The sequence below is a fragment of the Micrasema longulum genome, unplaced genomic scaffold, assembly GCF_059751315.1.
Source record: "Micrasema longulum isolate JH-2025_06_02 unplaced genomic scaffold, ASM5975131v1 h1tg000870l, whole genome shotgun sequence".
Taxonomy (NCBI): domain Eukaryota; kingdom Metazoa; phylum Arthropoda; class Insecta; order Trichoptera; family Brachycentridae; genus Micrasema; species Micrasema longulum.
Window position 1 is genome coordinate 367,869 of NW_028278062.1, and position 16,668 is coordinate 384,536.

The 16,668-nt window shown below is 33.2% G+C and overlaps 1 protein-coding gene across 5 annotated transcripts; it reads left to right on the forward strand.

Moving 5' to 3' along the window:
- The first annotated feature begins 430 nt into the window (after positions 1-430).
- LOC148278512 (beta-1,4-glucuronyltransferase 1-like) lies at positions 431-16,668 on the forward strand. Of its 5 annotated transcripts, XM_088231306.1 has the most exons (7): positions 431-1,819; positions 4,493-4,648; positions 6,911-7,073; positions 9,854-10,159; positions 12,511-12,643; positions 15,080-15,213; positions 16,257-16,668. In XM_088231306.1, exons 2-7 carry the CDS (start codon positions 4,551-4,553, stop codon positions 16,452-16,454), a joined length of 1,032 nt encoding a protein of 343 aa, XP_088087432.1. In that variant the 5' UTR covers positions 431-1,819; positions 4,493-4,550; the 3' UTR covers positions 16,455-16,668. The 5 variants fall into 5 exon arrangements, with proteins under 5 accessions (XP_088087432.1, XP_088087434.1, XP_088087430.1 ...); XM_088231304.1 differs by lacking the exon at positions 431-1,819 and having other exon boundaries at positions 2,182-4,648; XM_088231308.1 differs by lacking the exons at positions 4,493-4,648; positions 6,911-7,073.

Here is a 16,668-nt window from a genome sequence, read left to right on the forward strand (position 1 = left end):
GGCTCTAATGTGGTTTTACTTGTTCCTCCCCATCCTATTATTCCGTAACTGATAGTTGATTGTGCTAGAGCATACTATACATAAATTGAAGTTGTTTTGCTTAGGATGTTTTTAATGTTTTAAAATAAATATATTTTTTTTCTTAGTTTGGTTGCTGTCTTATCTACGTGTATGTTCCACCTTAAGTAACTATCAATGTACATACCTAGATATTTTGTATGGCCGACTTTTTCTATAGTTTGGCAGTCACAGTCGCTGTTTCTTAAGCTAGGGTTTCCTAGGACAGCGGTGCCCGTATTTTAACGGCCGTAGTGAACAGTGATGCGGTTGACAGCCGTCGTAACGGTGACTAGAAAGTGGTTTCCTATAAAAATAGTGTTGATAACACCGTTATAAAATAAAACCACTCTCTAGTCACCGCTACGACGGCTGCCTACCGCATCACCGTTCACTACGGCCGTTAAGATATGGGCACCGCTGTCCTAGGAAACCCTAGCTTTAATGCCACGACACTTGTAACGCTTTGGTCCGGGAGCATGGAAAATTCAAGAAGAATCGCTATGGAGATCCTTCATGTTCCCTTTCGCAAAGAGTCTTCACCAACCGACTCAATCTTTAACATGGCACTCCATAAAAATAACCTTTCTGTTGATAGCACTCACAAATTTTCCCAGGGTGATGACAGAATATTAAATGAAAGATTTCCAAATGGTATATTACAAAGTTTATTACAAGATAAATACAAAATATTCGGATTTATACAATACCAGCGGACCCGACAGACGTAGTCCTGCCCGAACGTTAGCTTGCCTGCTATTACCTTGGAATAAGACTTTTCATTGATGAATAGGTATCTAGGTATGTGTTAGAGATTAAATTTCAAAACTAAAAATTGTTAATATTAAAAAAATATTGAATTTAAGTAGGTACTTGTTTATGGTTGAATTCCAAAACATAAAATAAATATTTTTTCAAATATGTCATTCTTTTTGCAAACGCCAAACTCCGGTCTTCTCACCAACAGAGGGGTGTACTTATGTACGAATACGATTTTTTTTAAATATCGAATTTAATATTATTTTAGTATTATCAAAAATCCAGTAAAAAGAAATAAATGGGTTGAAATTAAAAAGAATTTAAGGAAATAATCTGATTTAGATCCACAAAAAACCAAGGCTTTTTGTGAATATTCAATAAACTTTTTTCATTCAAAAAAATATTAAAAAAAAAAATTTTTTTGAATGCAACTTCCTCTTCACATTCGGTTTGGTCAATTCAACATAATTATGAGTTTTGGGTCTGAAAGATCATTTTCATATTTGGTTTCACGTTATTTGTTTGACGTTTAATCATCTGAGTTGCCATATATGAAGCAAAGTTTAGATGCATGCAAAAAATAAAAAGCTCCATATTAACCACTCTCGAGGGGATAGGGGAGATTCAGAATAGCACCACTGTGATCCCTCAAAAATGATGACACTTAACTCATACCCAACGCATATTTCGTCGTTCTTCGACCGTTCGATGTTAAATTCTTTTTCCAGAATACGTAAAAGAACTATGAAATTGGTTTAAAACCCATATGAAATAATGAAATTGCTTCTTCCAGAATAGGGAAATATTAAGTTTATTAAACATTTTTGAAGTAATAAAGGTCCATGAAATACTATCCAGTAAAAAAACTAATTTTTTGATAATCATAAGTAGCAACAATATTTTGAGTTTGCCCAAATTTTTGTAGATAAGGACTGGATTCAATTCCCCGGGGAGCTGTTTATATTAACATATTACAACAGAGATGAAGAACATTTAAGAGAAGGTAATATAGAAGTCTAAGCATCTACAGGGCTTATTTCCTGTCAATGGCTGGTTTAAGTGGCCACTTTACACACTGTGTAACATTCACCATTCTGTCCATATTTGAACATCTATATTCCTTAAATTCTTTCATCTGTTGATGTTTGTGAAGTTAAAGAGCTGAAACCTTTATTTATGCGGGTGAGATTCATCTAATTGAATTATTTCACCTACATACTAGGCAACGCCTGAATGTGATATTTTTTCAATTTCTATACTTCTTCATGGACCAGGTAATTTATCAACAATATTTTGAGTTTGTACAAACTTTTGTAGACAAGGACTGGACTCAACTCCCTGGGGAGCTGTTTATATTAATGTTTATATGGCTGTTTATATTATTTGAAGACAAAGCTATTTTGACCATGACTTGTGTGGAATTTAGGAATTTTAATATTATGTTGGTATCTGAGTGACTTATTCATCTCAATTCTTTTATTTTTTCTTTTTTATAAATTTTGTATAATATAATTTATTTTATAAAGAGTGTCTACTGTATGAACCTTAAATATTTTAGATACGAAGACTTTCTGTATTGAATGTTGAGGGTTTCTTTAAAATTACTTTAATAATTAATCTTTATACTATTAAATTTAATATATTGGCATATGCACCACCGCATCACGGTTTTATTACAATATTTTGAGTTTGTCCAAATGTTTGCAGACAAAAGACTGGATTTCACCCCACTTTCGTTAAGCAAGTGCAACTTAACAAACAAAATTTTTACCGCAATGCATTAATTTGTAGTTTTATAGTCTCATGAAAAGTCTATTAAACATCCTTATCTGCACTTGCACCAAGCCTCAACAGTATTCAATGTTATTTAGTTAGCGACGGGATTTTCAACCGAGTAAAACGTTTGCAGACTTAATTTTTTTAAGAAGGAATCATAGAATTAAGAATAGTCCAGAAACCATTCGCACATCAAACAGAAGGCGACTCTACTCATGAATGAGTAGGTTTACGTTTTGACCCATTAGTTTCTTTGTAGACGTTGCTCAGAACGCAACTCCTGATTTGAATTCAACTATGACGTGTTGTGTCCTTTCAAAGTGTAGAAATACTGCTAGGATCTTAAAGAAACAGGATGCAATCACATTTCATGTGTAATTAGCGAACGAATGTGTACATAACAAATGCATTACTTAAAAATTAAATTATTTTTCCATCTGTCAGATTGTCGAAAAAACAAAATGGAAATTGCGTTAGCGTTGCCAGGGTAGTAAATTTTTTTACCGTACTTAGCTCATCTAATGAGAGAATTAATGAAAATTGAATCTCGAATTAAACAACTCTGTGGTGGACGTTTGACCGACATTATCTTCAAAACATCGAATATTATTTGACATGATATAAAAATATCCGTTTCATGTCAAATAAAATTTGTTTTTTATTTTAAGTTCATTAATTCAATTACTCTTATTAAATGACCCTTTACTTATCTACTCTGTTGTGTCAATCAATGTTTCCGCGTGCACAATAAAGTTTTAGAGAAATTAACAGATTACTTTTTTTATTATCTTACATTTGTGGTATGGTTATATTTTTCGCGATCTGGCAATATTACTGGTGACTTCAAGTATGCGCGCGGCGAAAGTGTGTCTATAGTCCTTAAAATGTAAGATTATTTGAATGACAGCTGTCAAACTCAAATCAATAGTGATGGGAAATTACTGATCACTGATCATGTACCGATCAAATCGATTTTATCAGTTTTTTCATGCAATCATGAAACTCTGTTTCTGAAAATTGATAAAAAAAAAACGCAAAAACAGGCCTATTATAGTGTGTTGAATACAATTATTCACCAAAAATAAGACATTTATACTTTTTTTGTGAACATTATCAAACGAAAAAATCGATCAATTTACATTTATCAATTTGTCCCATCTTTAAAGTTTTTGCAAAATGATAATACCTTGTAAGAACATCGTTAATAATTAGGTTTATTTTAGTTTTTTTTAAGTTTAAGAGCTGATTTTATATATTTACGTTGATTTATATGTCAAGAATTGTATTAAAAAAATAAATTAACTTACCAAATACGAATGGTTTTTCGTGTGTCAATATAAATCACTCCTTAGACGTTACTACAAAATTATGTCGTCAGTGTTTCTAAAAACTGTAATTCTAATCATTTTACATTTTAAGGACTATAAGTGCGGGAATTACTGGACACAGTCCGATATATTTAAATATGATTCTACGCTCCTTCTGGACTATTCTTAATTCTTTGTGTGGAATCATTTGAATTTTTGTTTTAAGTAGTCATGCCTTATATCAATTGGATTTGGAGAATTTTTCTCCTTGACGTAATAATGCTATCTTTTTATATCATAATTGAGAACGAAAAAGTAATGAAATTGGTTCATAACTCCTACTATTATAACATCGGGAGTTTGAACGTTTCGAGCAATGTGTTCGGCAGTCGTTTTGAATTGTCAATGCCGGCTAAAAACCAAAGCGAATTTCATCACGCTATGATTGACGAGGAATACAATTTATTTGAAAGCAGCAATTCAGACGAATATGAACAAAATGTGGAGAGTGAAGACAAATCTACGGTGGATGAAACCGTTCTTCTTCAAAGTACTTTGGAGGTTCTAAGGACGAAGCTGAATTGTTTTAACAGGAGATTTGAAAGGAAAATAGTACAACGGGGCTTGTATTGGGTCCTGGAAAACTTTATTATGGCAGAGCACGGAGACCTGGCTTGTCATCAAGATGTGACATTCACAACACACTCGGATTTCACTTTTCTGGATAACTTAGTGGATCTCATTAGCAGGTTTGAAATTTTCAATTGTTTTGTTTGAATCTAATTCGGTAAAAGCTAAATATCGCAGTCCCCGTCCTAGAGTCCCATGAGTCTAAATACGTCAAACTGAGAGACGTTGGCATTTGCGATTTTATACCATAGGTCAATATACATTAAATTACAACAATTATGTGGTTTAGTGGTTTATAGTTGACGACACTTTGCTTTACATAATGGCAACACTGAAGATTAAACGTCAAACGACCAAAAAATTGTTTAAAAAACGGAAAAAAAAGTCAGTTTGGTCAATCAAACATAATTAAGTGTTGAGTTTTACTACTGACATTTCTTGGTGGAACTGCATTTTTAATTAAAGTAATAAAAATACGCATAAAGTTCTGAAGTAAGTAAATAAAAGTGGAATAAAACTATATACATATTTTCATTATTATAACTAATTAAGTGTTTTGGGTAAGGCTTAAAGAATCTAGGTATCCACTCCAGGTAATCTGTTGATAATCTTTAAAATTAAGCGGGATCAAGTATAGTTTCAGCACCACCTCCCCATCCGATAGTTCCATAGGTTGCTACTGATTAGAATAATGCAAAGTAAACGCTTTTTAGTGTAATTGGATCCAGTATATTACGAAGTACAAGAAATATGAGCCAGTTTCCTAAGTTTTGGGTTAATATAATTGACATGAGGTATATACTCGTATAATATATCCCCAAATACTTAATGCTGTCGCACTTTTCAATTGGATTACATAAAAACTTTTCTGATCTATTGTGACAAGTATGGATTACAAGTGGGTATTGGATTTGCCAGGGAGAAAGGCTAAAGTTTATATGTTTAGTCTTGCCAATATTTAAAGCGAGTAAATTCTCCTCAAGCCAATTGTTCATCATGTTAATCCCAAAATTTGTCTTTCGACAAACTTCATCCCATATTTTTGTTTCATATACGAGTACAGTATCGTCTGCAAATGTTATAGTTTTACTTGTTACTTTCAATTCACAAAGAGGATTATTAAACAACAAGGGACCAAATTCACTAACTTGGGGGACCCCATAGGTTCTAGTCTGCAAACAGTTCATATAAGGGGTCAGGTTGTTATTTTGATCAATTTTTGTTGTTTGTGTTCTATCACTTAAGTAAGATTTGAACCATAACAGACATTTGCTGAAATTCCTATTTCTTATTGTATTTTATAAGTATTTTATGAGATACAGTATCAAATGCTTTTGCGAGGTATAAAAAGATTACTATAAGTTTTTCGCGTTTATCCAATTTTTTTATTTCAGCTATGGCACTATTTGTACTTTTACTTGTTCTAAAACCAAATTAATTATCGGATAGAAGGTTATATTTCTGAAGATAATTATCGAATCTTTTTTTAAATTTATTTATTTTTGATTTTTACAATTGTATAAGAGGTAAAACAGAGTATTCAAAGGATAAAGCATAATTACATAGCAATGAAATACATATTAATAGTAAAAATAGTAAACAAAAAAATCCCACAAAGGCATGGCCTGTTCGTGGGTATACAAGAAAATGTTAATGAATTTTTTCTCCTATAATAAATAATGGACAGTTATAATATTTTTGTGTAACATAAGAAAGAGAAAATAAAATATTCTGAAAAGATCATACGGTTTTTTTTATGGTAATTAAAAAAGGAAAATAAAAAAATTAAAAAAACATAAAAATACTCCTTATTATTTTAAAGGGCAACAAAATATATCATAGAAAAAAAGGGTTCATATCTTTAGTTTGAATCCAGGATAGTGCGTGTTTTTAAAAGAAGGAAAATTTGGAACCAATGAAATTTTACCAGTAAAAAAAGAATTTAAAATTTTTGGGCCTATAAAATATGGATGTCTGCTTGAGCCTCGTTTTACAATGTGGTATTTTTAACTCACGATTCCTTCTTTGACCTTTATCTATTTGAGTTACCTGTAAATAAATTTTGGTTTTTAAATATATATTTTAAACATTGAAAATAGTATATTTGTCTTAATTGGCTATTTTTTCTATTATTTTTGAAATTACACTAAGAAATGAGATTGGCCGGTGGTTATTTACTGAGAGAGTATTGCCACTTTCATGTGAACTTGTGACGTCGTTCAAAGTAGTTTGTTTCTTATTAAAATATTTTTTTCGACGAGGCGGACTTACCTTCACTTGATTCTGCTCGCCAAGAATTCTGGTTCTATTTCACACCCAGAATATAGTATTTTACACCCGTATGGAATAATCTGGTGCGTTTATAATGAACACATTTCTAGATGGAGCAGTCCAATAAGTGTTGCCATGCATACTCCAGGATATGACTTATCCTCAACTGTAGACACCATACGCTATATGAGAGACTGCTCAGAGGCGGCGGAACTAATAAGAAAATGGGTCACATTCCACGTGTATTTCCACAGTGATCATCTTCCAGAGGAGGTAAAATAAGATTATATTCTAAGTTGGATTCGTTACGACGTCCGGCTACCATTTCAGGGTAAACCAAAGAAAAACTTATTTTTATCCAAATTAATAAACAATCAAATTGATTCGTTAATGTTTTGAGTATGCCCAAATGCTTGCAGACAGGCTGGATGTCTTCCCTAGGGAGTTATCCTCTCTGATGCAACAAATTAAAATATGATTAGCTCCCTAGGGAGGAAATCCAGCCAGTCTGCAAGCATTTGGACATACTCAAAACATTGTTGAATTAACTACCCGGTAAAAGAAGAAGTATAAAAATTGGGAAATTGTTTTCAGGCGTTGCCTAGTAAGTGAATTGGTTCAGCCGGATGAATCTCACCCACGTGATAAAAGTATCAGCTCTTTTATATATATATATAAACAAATACTATTTGGATAATTTATGTAGCGCCGTTTTTGCGAAAATCACCTCAAGGGTGCGTACAATAAATAAATATCCCACCACGTCTTGCAGCTACAGAGCGCATGGACGGTTGGGATTCTTATTCCTCGTCTCCAACTATGATAAACAGGAGCTAGATTACAGTACGTCTTGCAGCTACAGAGCACATAGACACTAAGAAATCTAGCCCATATTTACATATTTTTTTATTTGACAATTAAGTTTAGAGATTTAGTGATATTTAAAAAACAAAATTATAAAAATAGAAGTTAGATGCCAACAAGTCTTGCAGCTACTGAGCGCATGGACGGTTGGAATTCTAGACCTCATTTACTAAATTTGGGTATTTGATAGTTAATAACATTTACCTATTGAAGCTAGATTACTAATCGTCTTGCAGCTACAAAGTGCATGGACGAATGAAATTCTGGCAACTAAAAATTATCAATAAATTTACAAAAACAAACATTGAGCACAATAGTAAATTTGTAAAGTGTTCGTGCTAAAAAGTAAACAATAAAAAACTAAACAGATAAAGTACCGTTTCAACACTATGGATAACATAACAGATAAAAATATCCGAAGGGTAGCTTTCGTAGATTTTGGGTAGTCACTAGTCACTGTCGCAGTGTCGCACAAGTGCAAACCCGTGTTGTTTGCTTAATTCCTAGAAGATGGTCCGGTCCACGTGTAGTTGCCGGAGGGGGGAAAGAAGCTTATTGTTCCAACGACTTTGTATCCATTTTAGTCTGTATTATTTTTTTTATAATGGGTATGAAATTCCCGCTCAATTTTATTTATTTTTTACATTATTATTAGACAAACGTGTGTATGAGAGTGGTTTAAGGATTGGCGTATCATTTTGTATGTACGAGTATATTGGAAAGAATATTCAAAATTTATTGAGTATTTATCAATAAGTTCACTTTTAGTAGCACTGTTGTAATTTTACTTCACAACAGCTAATAGATGGAAGAGTTGAGGATTTCCTCAACATTTGTGGATGTTCAAACATAGATTCTGCCTATGTGATTAAAAACGAAAATATGAGACTAATTATTCATAGATGGCGCTTTTATAATTTTTTATTTACAAATGCCATTTTTACGTTTATTTTCAATGGAAATTTACAAAACTTGATTTGCGGAAACGTTACACTATATTGATTGAAACAAATACTATAACAATATAATTAAGGTCCTTTTCACAAAATGGTGTACAAAACATAAAATAACTTATCCTATTTTTGGTTTTGTACACCATTTTGTGAAAAGCGCCATCTGTTTATTTATTTATTCATATTTTTCGCTCACAAACTATAATTAATAAAAAAAATAATGTGACCTCACTTTTTCGCGGGTTTCCCGTGCCGAGGACACTTAACAATATACTTTTTTGAAATTTCATTTGAGAATAAACAAAAAAGACTAACTTAAAAAAACAAAGATAATTAACAAATATTCATACAGTTACAAAAACAATATATTTATGTACATCTATATTATATGTATTACAAAACACACAATGAAAATAACAAAAACCTAACATAAGCTATACACTTGTGGAGCAGTTGATTCAATATTGGTATCGGCGATTGAGACAATCCATTTTACTTCTACCTAGCTCCACTATCTATTTTTGTATAGCCTTTTTAAACATTTTCTCGTTACTAATTGTTTTAAAAGATAGTGGAAGTAGGTTATAGATTTTAATTGAATAATACTCAAAATCCCTTTGTCCGAAAGTGGTTTTAGTTTGTATTTGTTTAAGTTGTCTATGTGTTGAGGATCTAGTAATTATATTATTTGTATGTGATGTGTTGTGGGAGTTATGTCTTTCATTTGAGTGAGAATAGTTTTTGAATCTATAAGTGAGTATTGTTTTAGCGTATAATTGTTTTGGTGTCATAATTTGTGATTTATGGAATATTTATTCGGTAGATGTCTGTATCGGGACTCTGAGTATTAATTTAACTATGGATTTTTGTGCAACAAATACACTATTTAAAACTATGTCACTCGTACCACCCCGACTGATTATACCGTACTCCAAAATTGATTGGCACAATGCAAAATAAATCTTTAAAAGTTCCTGTACATTAATTATATTCTATGAATAATTAGTGTCATATTTTCGTTTAGAATCACCTTAACGAGTGTTGTTTCACGTGCAAAGTGACAAGGAGAATACCAGGAATTTTTCGACATCAATGAGTAAATAAGTTTTCGGAACAGCACAGTCAGGAGCTGACCACCGAAGAGTTTATTATTGCATTGTGTTTCACAGCAAGAAACTATGGACGAGAGTTTTTAAGGAGAGGATTATTATTATTATAAGGCCTCATCTCTTCTAGATTCCCGATGTCAATAATATTCTTCAATCTAATTTCAACTGCTCCTTACCGAAGCCGTACATTGTAGACCCCAGTTCCAAGTACAGCAGCAACAGGTCTCTTCTCTACCCCGTGAACGTGGGAAGGAATATCGCAAGGGAGGCGGCTCTCACCCACTACGTATTTCCGGCCGACATTGAGCTGTATCCGAGCCCTCACCTGGCAGCCCGGTTCCTCAACATGATAGCCAGAGATCCTCCCATACTGAACGGTACCAATCCGAGAGTCTTCCCCCTGGTGCTCTTCGAGGTTAAGAAAGATCAGAAGGTAATTTACGTAATTGTAAGATTTTAGCTTATGGAAGCAGGGGAACTCCTACGCAGGTGACAGAAAATAATAATATTATGCTTCGGTGGTGTTAATTACATGTCGAATAAAAAGAGTAACTGCGTTAACGTTTTACATGAGTAAATAACTGTCTGAACTAAGTGTTCAACTGATTACATAATTGTTCAGTGTTCTTGCCTCTTTTACAAGGCATAGGTTGTCGACTCCGCTGCCGACTGTTCGTTGGTAGTTCATGTCAGAACTACGGGACGAGAACCTGACTGGGAGGATGCACAGGTGCCGGTAGAGATGCCTGGAGGACCTTTGTGGAGACCATATGCTTCAACTAGGGGAGCGGACATGGAATTGAGATGATGATGATGTTCACTTTAATTCCTAGTGGGGACTTGAGGTCGTACAGTGTTTCCCTGGCTGTCAGCAATTTGGATGATTTGATACAGGAAATGTACGATACAATTTCTGCGCTGTCATTAATAGCTGGTTAGCACCACTATATAGTAAGCGATTTGAACTTTATTGACATAACATATAACATTTATTAATAAAACATTCAGAAACATGTTTGAACACAAAGTTTATGCTTTCAATATCAATAATAAACATTTAATTAGTGATTTTTACCACTGGGCACAGAAAAGAAATGATAAATAATATTTAAAAAAAACTTTTAATATCTGGTCTAAGCCACTGAAATAGCTTCAAAAAAGACAGCTGAGAGAGCCAGATAAACATAAGATCACGTCACTGTGGTGTCATTAAATGTGCCAGATCTAGATATATATATATATATATAAAACAGAATTATAAATATGTAATATTCTCATGGACATTTATATGTGTGTATATGTATGTTCATATGTATGTATGTGTGTGTGTATATATGTATGTATGTATGGATTCGTATGTGTGCATGTACGGGTATATATATATATATATATATATATAGATATGAATAAAGAAACGGATATAGATATAGATTTAGACTTAGATATAGATATGGATATGGAAATAGATATAGATATGTTAAGAAATAATGTTTTCAATAAAACGCTTTGTGCCTATTAAATGTGTACACACTTCTGTTTTAAATTTTGGTACTCCAGTTTTGTAGTTATTTTTTATGTTATAATTACGATATCATTAACATATTTTTTTACATTTTTCTAAATATTATTTGAAAACATAAATTATATTGTCCTTTTTTTATCGCTCCTTATATTTATGTTAGTAGTCATTATTATTATACAACTATGTAGTGTTATCATATGTTTTAATGTGAATAATCTTTACCGAAAAGTCATATTAATTGGCTTGAGTCCTAAAAAAAAAAAAAAAATTAAAATGTTTTAAAAAATAATAAAAATGTAATATTGTGTGAAAATAATAAATAAAATAAATAAATAATAAATATGATCACATCGCATCGATGTCATTAAATGTGCCGGATTAACATTGGTAGCATTAAATGCGATGGATCACATCACATCGGTGTCATTAAATGTGCCAAATACACATTAAATCACAACACACTGGTATCATTAAATGTGCCAGATATGATCACATCGCATCGGTGTCATTAAATGTGCCGGATAAACATTGGTAGCATTAAATGTGACGGATACACATTAGATCACGTCACGTCGGTGTCATTAAATGTGCCGGATAAACATTGGTAGCATTAAATGCGATGGATCACATCACATCGGTGTCATTAAATGTGCCAAATACACATTAAATCACAACACACTGGTATCATTAAATGTGCCAGATATGATCAAATCGCATCGGTGTCATTAAATGTGCCGGATAAATATTGGTAGCATTAAATGTGACGGATACACATTAGATCACATCACGTCGGTGTCGTTAAATGTGCCGGATAAACATTGGTAGCATTAAATGTGACGGATACACATTAGATCACATCACGTCGGTGTCATTAAATGTGCCGGATAAACATTGGTAGCCTTAAATGTGACGGATAAACATTGGTAGCATTAAATGTGACGGATCCACATTAGATCACATCACGTCGGTGTCATTAAGTGTGCCTGATAAACATTGGTAGCATTAAATGTGACGGATAAACATTGGTAGCATTAAATATGCCGGATGTACATTAGATCACATCGCATCGGTGTCATTAAATGTGCCAAATATACAATAGATCACCTTTTATCAGTGTCATTAAATGTGCCGGATACACATTAAATCACGTCTCATTAGTGTCAATAAATGAGCCGTGTACACATTAGATCACTTTAGTATCACAAAATATATTTGTTCAAACTCTTAATGAAATTGTTATTGCTTTGGTATTTTAATTCCAGGTACCAATGAATAAGAATGATTTGCAGAGAATGTTAAAAACCAAAAAAGCAATCCCCTTCCATATTTATGTGTGCCCCAAATGCCACAGAGTCCCGAAGTCCGCAATTTGGATGAGTCAACCGGATACTGGTCGTAAGCTGATTCGTAATATTTAAATTTATTGCAACAGAAAGGGAAAACACTATCAGGGCCTCAATTATGATGGGAAGATAAAGACGTCATACCTTCACCTTGACGGTATACTTAAATTCCCTCTAGCGATAATAAAGATATCCCACCGACCCCCCATCTTCAAATTTTGGGTAGGTATATCGATCTGAATCAAGGGGAAGCGTACGTCACGGTACACATATCAACGCTCTAAAATGACATAGCTTCAGTATGACGTCATAGTTGAAGATAAAAGTCTCCCAACCGACTACAAAGATATAGTACCGATACCCCCACCATCAAGTTTTGATGTAAGTACATCGGTTTATACCGTCGGACCCGACCTATACCTAGAACCTCTCGATACGTTATCTACGCATCAAAAGTGTCAAAAATTTTGTTCCACCGAGCAGTTTTTCCTTTAATTATGATTTATTAAAAATTTTGATCGTTTTGAGGTTGGCACTTTTTTTCTTAAAAGCCTTTTAAAAATATGAGAGAGAAATAAGTAAGTTTTGAAGTCGAATTAAATTCCGACATAACTGTCACTTCAATATAACGAACGCCTAGATGTAGAAATAATGTCGCAAGATTCTCTCCTATTAACAAATAAGGCGTCAGACACAGATTATATGCGTCAGAAAGTTACCACTCAAAATAATACAGTTATTATATTTTTTCCACCTGTTTTACTATTTTTCCGAGTGCATGTATCGAGACGTTATAGGAGCTGGCTTTGTAGTCGATCGTTGCAGATCGGTAAATACATACAGACGATCGTTAAGTGTACCGTCTAGGTGATTTCCAAAAGTCGTGCAAAATTCATGTTCAAGCGAGCATTTTTTGCTTGAATTGGGATTTATTGGAGTTTATAATCGCCTTGAAGTGAGCACATTTTATTACAGAAGCCTATTTAAAATAAAAATGAGAACTATTTTAAATGTTAATGACGTAAGGAACGCGGATTAATTGTTTGCGGTCATTCCATTGGCTTGTTTCGATCATATGATGTCGATATGACAAGTAGGTAGAACAATCGAGGTAAGATACAGATAGTACAGAAGTTAAGTATACCGTCTCGATATATACAGATGAAGATAGCGTTCATAATCGAGGCACTGGTCTTTATGATCTGGCCTGAGTGGAATCCAGCCTTGTCTATAAATATTTAAATTAACTCAAAATATTGTTGATTTGCACAGGTTATAGCGTTACGAGTATGACTTGGACAGGCGCCATCATGAAATTGAAACTGTTTGAAGAGTAACTCATTTATTGTAAAAAAAACACTTCTTTACTTTAAAAATGTTCAAAGTTGGCTGTTTAAGTTCTGATTGAATCCATAGAATTAAGAATAGTCCAGAAACCGCATACGCGCATCAAACAGAAGGCGACTAAACTACCCTTAAAGGAGTAGTTTTACATTTTGACCCATTAGTTTCTTTGTAGACGTCACTCAGTACGCAATTCCCGATTTGAATTCAACTATGCCGTGTTGTGTCGTTTTAAAATGTAGAAATACTACTAGGATCTTAAAGAAACAGAATGGGATATTTGATCCTTTAAGCTTTACTTAAAAAAGGAAATTATTTTTCCATCTGTCAGATTGTCAAAGAAAACAAAATGGACATTTTGTTAGTGTTGCCAGGGTAGTCAAAATTTTTACGCTACTTTGTTTATCTAATGAGAATCGGACCTCTCAGATTAAACAACGCCGTGGTGGACATTTGACCGACATTATCTTTTAAACATCAAATATTATTTTATATGACATAAAAATATCCGTTTTATGTTGAATAAAATTTGTTTTATTTTATAAGTTCAAAATTCATTAATTAAATTACTCTTATTAAATGACCCTTTACTCATCTTCTCTGTTGTGTCAATCAATGTTTCCGCGTGTACAATACAATTTTAGAGATATAAACAAATAGAACGAATGGACAATGAAAAAATGGTAAAACAAGTATAAATGGCGAAAATAAACGGTAACGTGAGACGAGGACGACCAAGAAAGACGTGTCATGATCAGATAAACCAAAATCTTAAGTCTGGTCATCTCAAAAGCAGACAGAACCGAAGGGCATGTATGACAAGATGTATGAATGTGGAAGAAGCTAGGAATGTATGCCAGGATAGACGTGTGTGGCGTTCCATTCTCTCGCCTACCCCTACGGAGAAATGGCGTGATGGTGGTAGTAGCTTTTTAAAAAAAATACAATTATCTGACATTTGTGTTACGATTTTATTTTTCTGTAGGGGGTTTTTGGACACAGTCCGATGTATTCTACGCTCCTTCTAGACTATTCTTAATTCTATGATTAAATCTAATAAAATACTTTAATGATGAAAACTTTACTTTTGATTTATTAGTTTTAATACGACAAGGAAGTTTAACTTTTTGTAAACTTTGTTTAGAGTTGGATGTGTTTACTGTGGGAAAGCGCATTAATGAATTTCATTCTTGGGAGCCAATATTTATCGGGACACACGATGATCCACTGTATGAGGAAAGACTCTCTTGGGATGGAAAAGGGGACAAAATGACACAAGTAGGTTTCGAGTTAAATATTAAATAAATATTTTTTTTGTGGATGTTTGGGGGGTTTGAACCCCCCCTCCCCCCCCCACGTCACGCGAACCCCTCCGTTACGTCCTTGTTCATATCTTTCTATACAGGGTGTTCATTAAACCCTGTCACATCCGAAACCACGATGATTAGTATGAGAAAAAATATATATTGGCACATTAAAATATTTTTTTAGAACAAATAATTAAAAATAAATAAAATTAAAAGGTTCCTTACTTATGCAGGGGAGAAACGAGGAGGGGGAGGAAGGAGTCTGATACACCACCGACCGCGCGGCCACGCCCCCCTCGCTTCTCCTCTGCAGAAGTAAGCAAACATTTGTTTTTAAAAATATTTTATTAAAAAAATATATCTTTGTTCTAAATATTTTTTTTGATATGCTATTATGGCTTCTTGCCCATACTGATCATCGTTGTTTCGGAGAAGAACACCCTGTATAAATCAGTTTAAAAAACAATATAAAGATAATTAACTTGAAAACAATATAAGATAACAAACATTATTAATTTTATAAATTCAAATATTTAAAATTAATTTGTATTATTTTGCCTCTTTTTTGGAAAAGCAAAACAAATAAATGATCAGACCGACACGCTGTTTTCCCGTAGGGGTAGGCAGAAAGGATAGAACGTCATAACGCTTTGCACTTGTCCAAATTTATTATTTTAAATATAAATTTTGGAACTGAACATTATTTTCTATTTATTTTTTGAACGTTTAAAGCATTCTATATATGACACAAATCATCGTTAGGATGGGTTGCCTTAACCAATTAAAAAATAGCGTTTTTTTAATCTGCAGTGCCCTGTAAGGACTAAGGACTAGTGAGATAACCCTCACTTGGTTTCAGCCATGCCTCATTACGTCAAAAGCAAACCTAGTTGTTCCTTCGCATGGTGTTGACTGGGTGCTTTTAGCCAGAGCGATATGCTCTGCTTCCGCTCAGACTTGCTCAGAATTTTGTTCGGACATTGTTTTTTTATATTTTTGTTTGTTTTTTTACAGGGTTACGTAATGTGTGTAAAGGACTACGATTTTATGATCCTTAATAACGCATTTTTGACGCATCATCCTGGAATCAAGAAATATCTCGGGGACAGAAAAAGGAATCGAGCTGTTGTCAAAACCAATAAATTAATTAAGCATGTCCTCGCTAAAGAACTGAAGACTATCTATGGAACTAAACAAGGCTGTAAAATTTAAACATCGTATTCAATCGTTTAGCCTCCTTTAGTCGAAATATGAAACACACAAGACCTTACCTAGTTGAATAAAATAATTCAAGCGATCAGCTGATATGCCTCTGTGTTGTCTTTCTGATATGATTTTTTAAATATTTATAATTCTCTTGTACCTAGAAGTATCGTCTTACAATGATTTTTATTTTTGCCTAATAAATATTTCTAAAATTACAAAA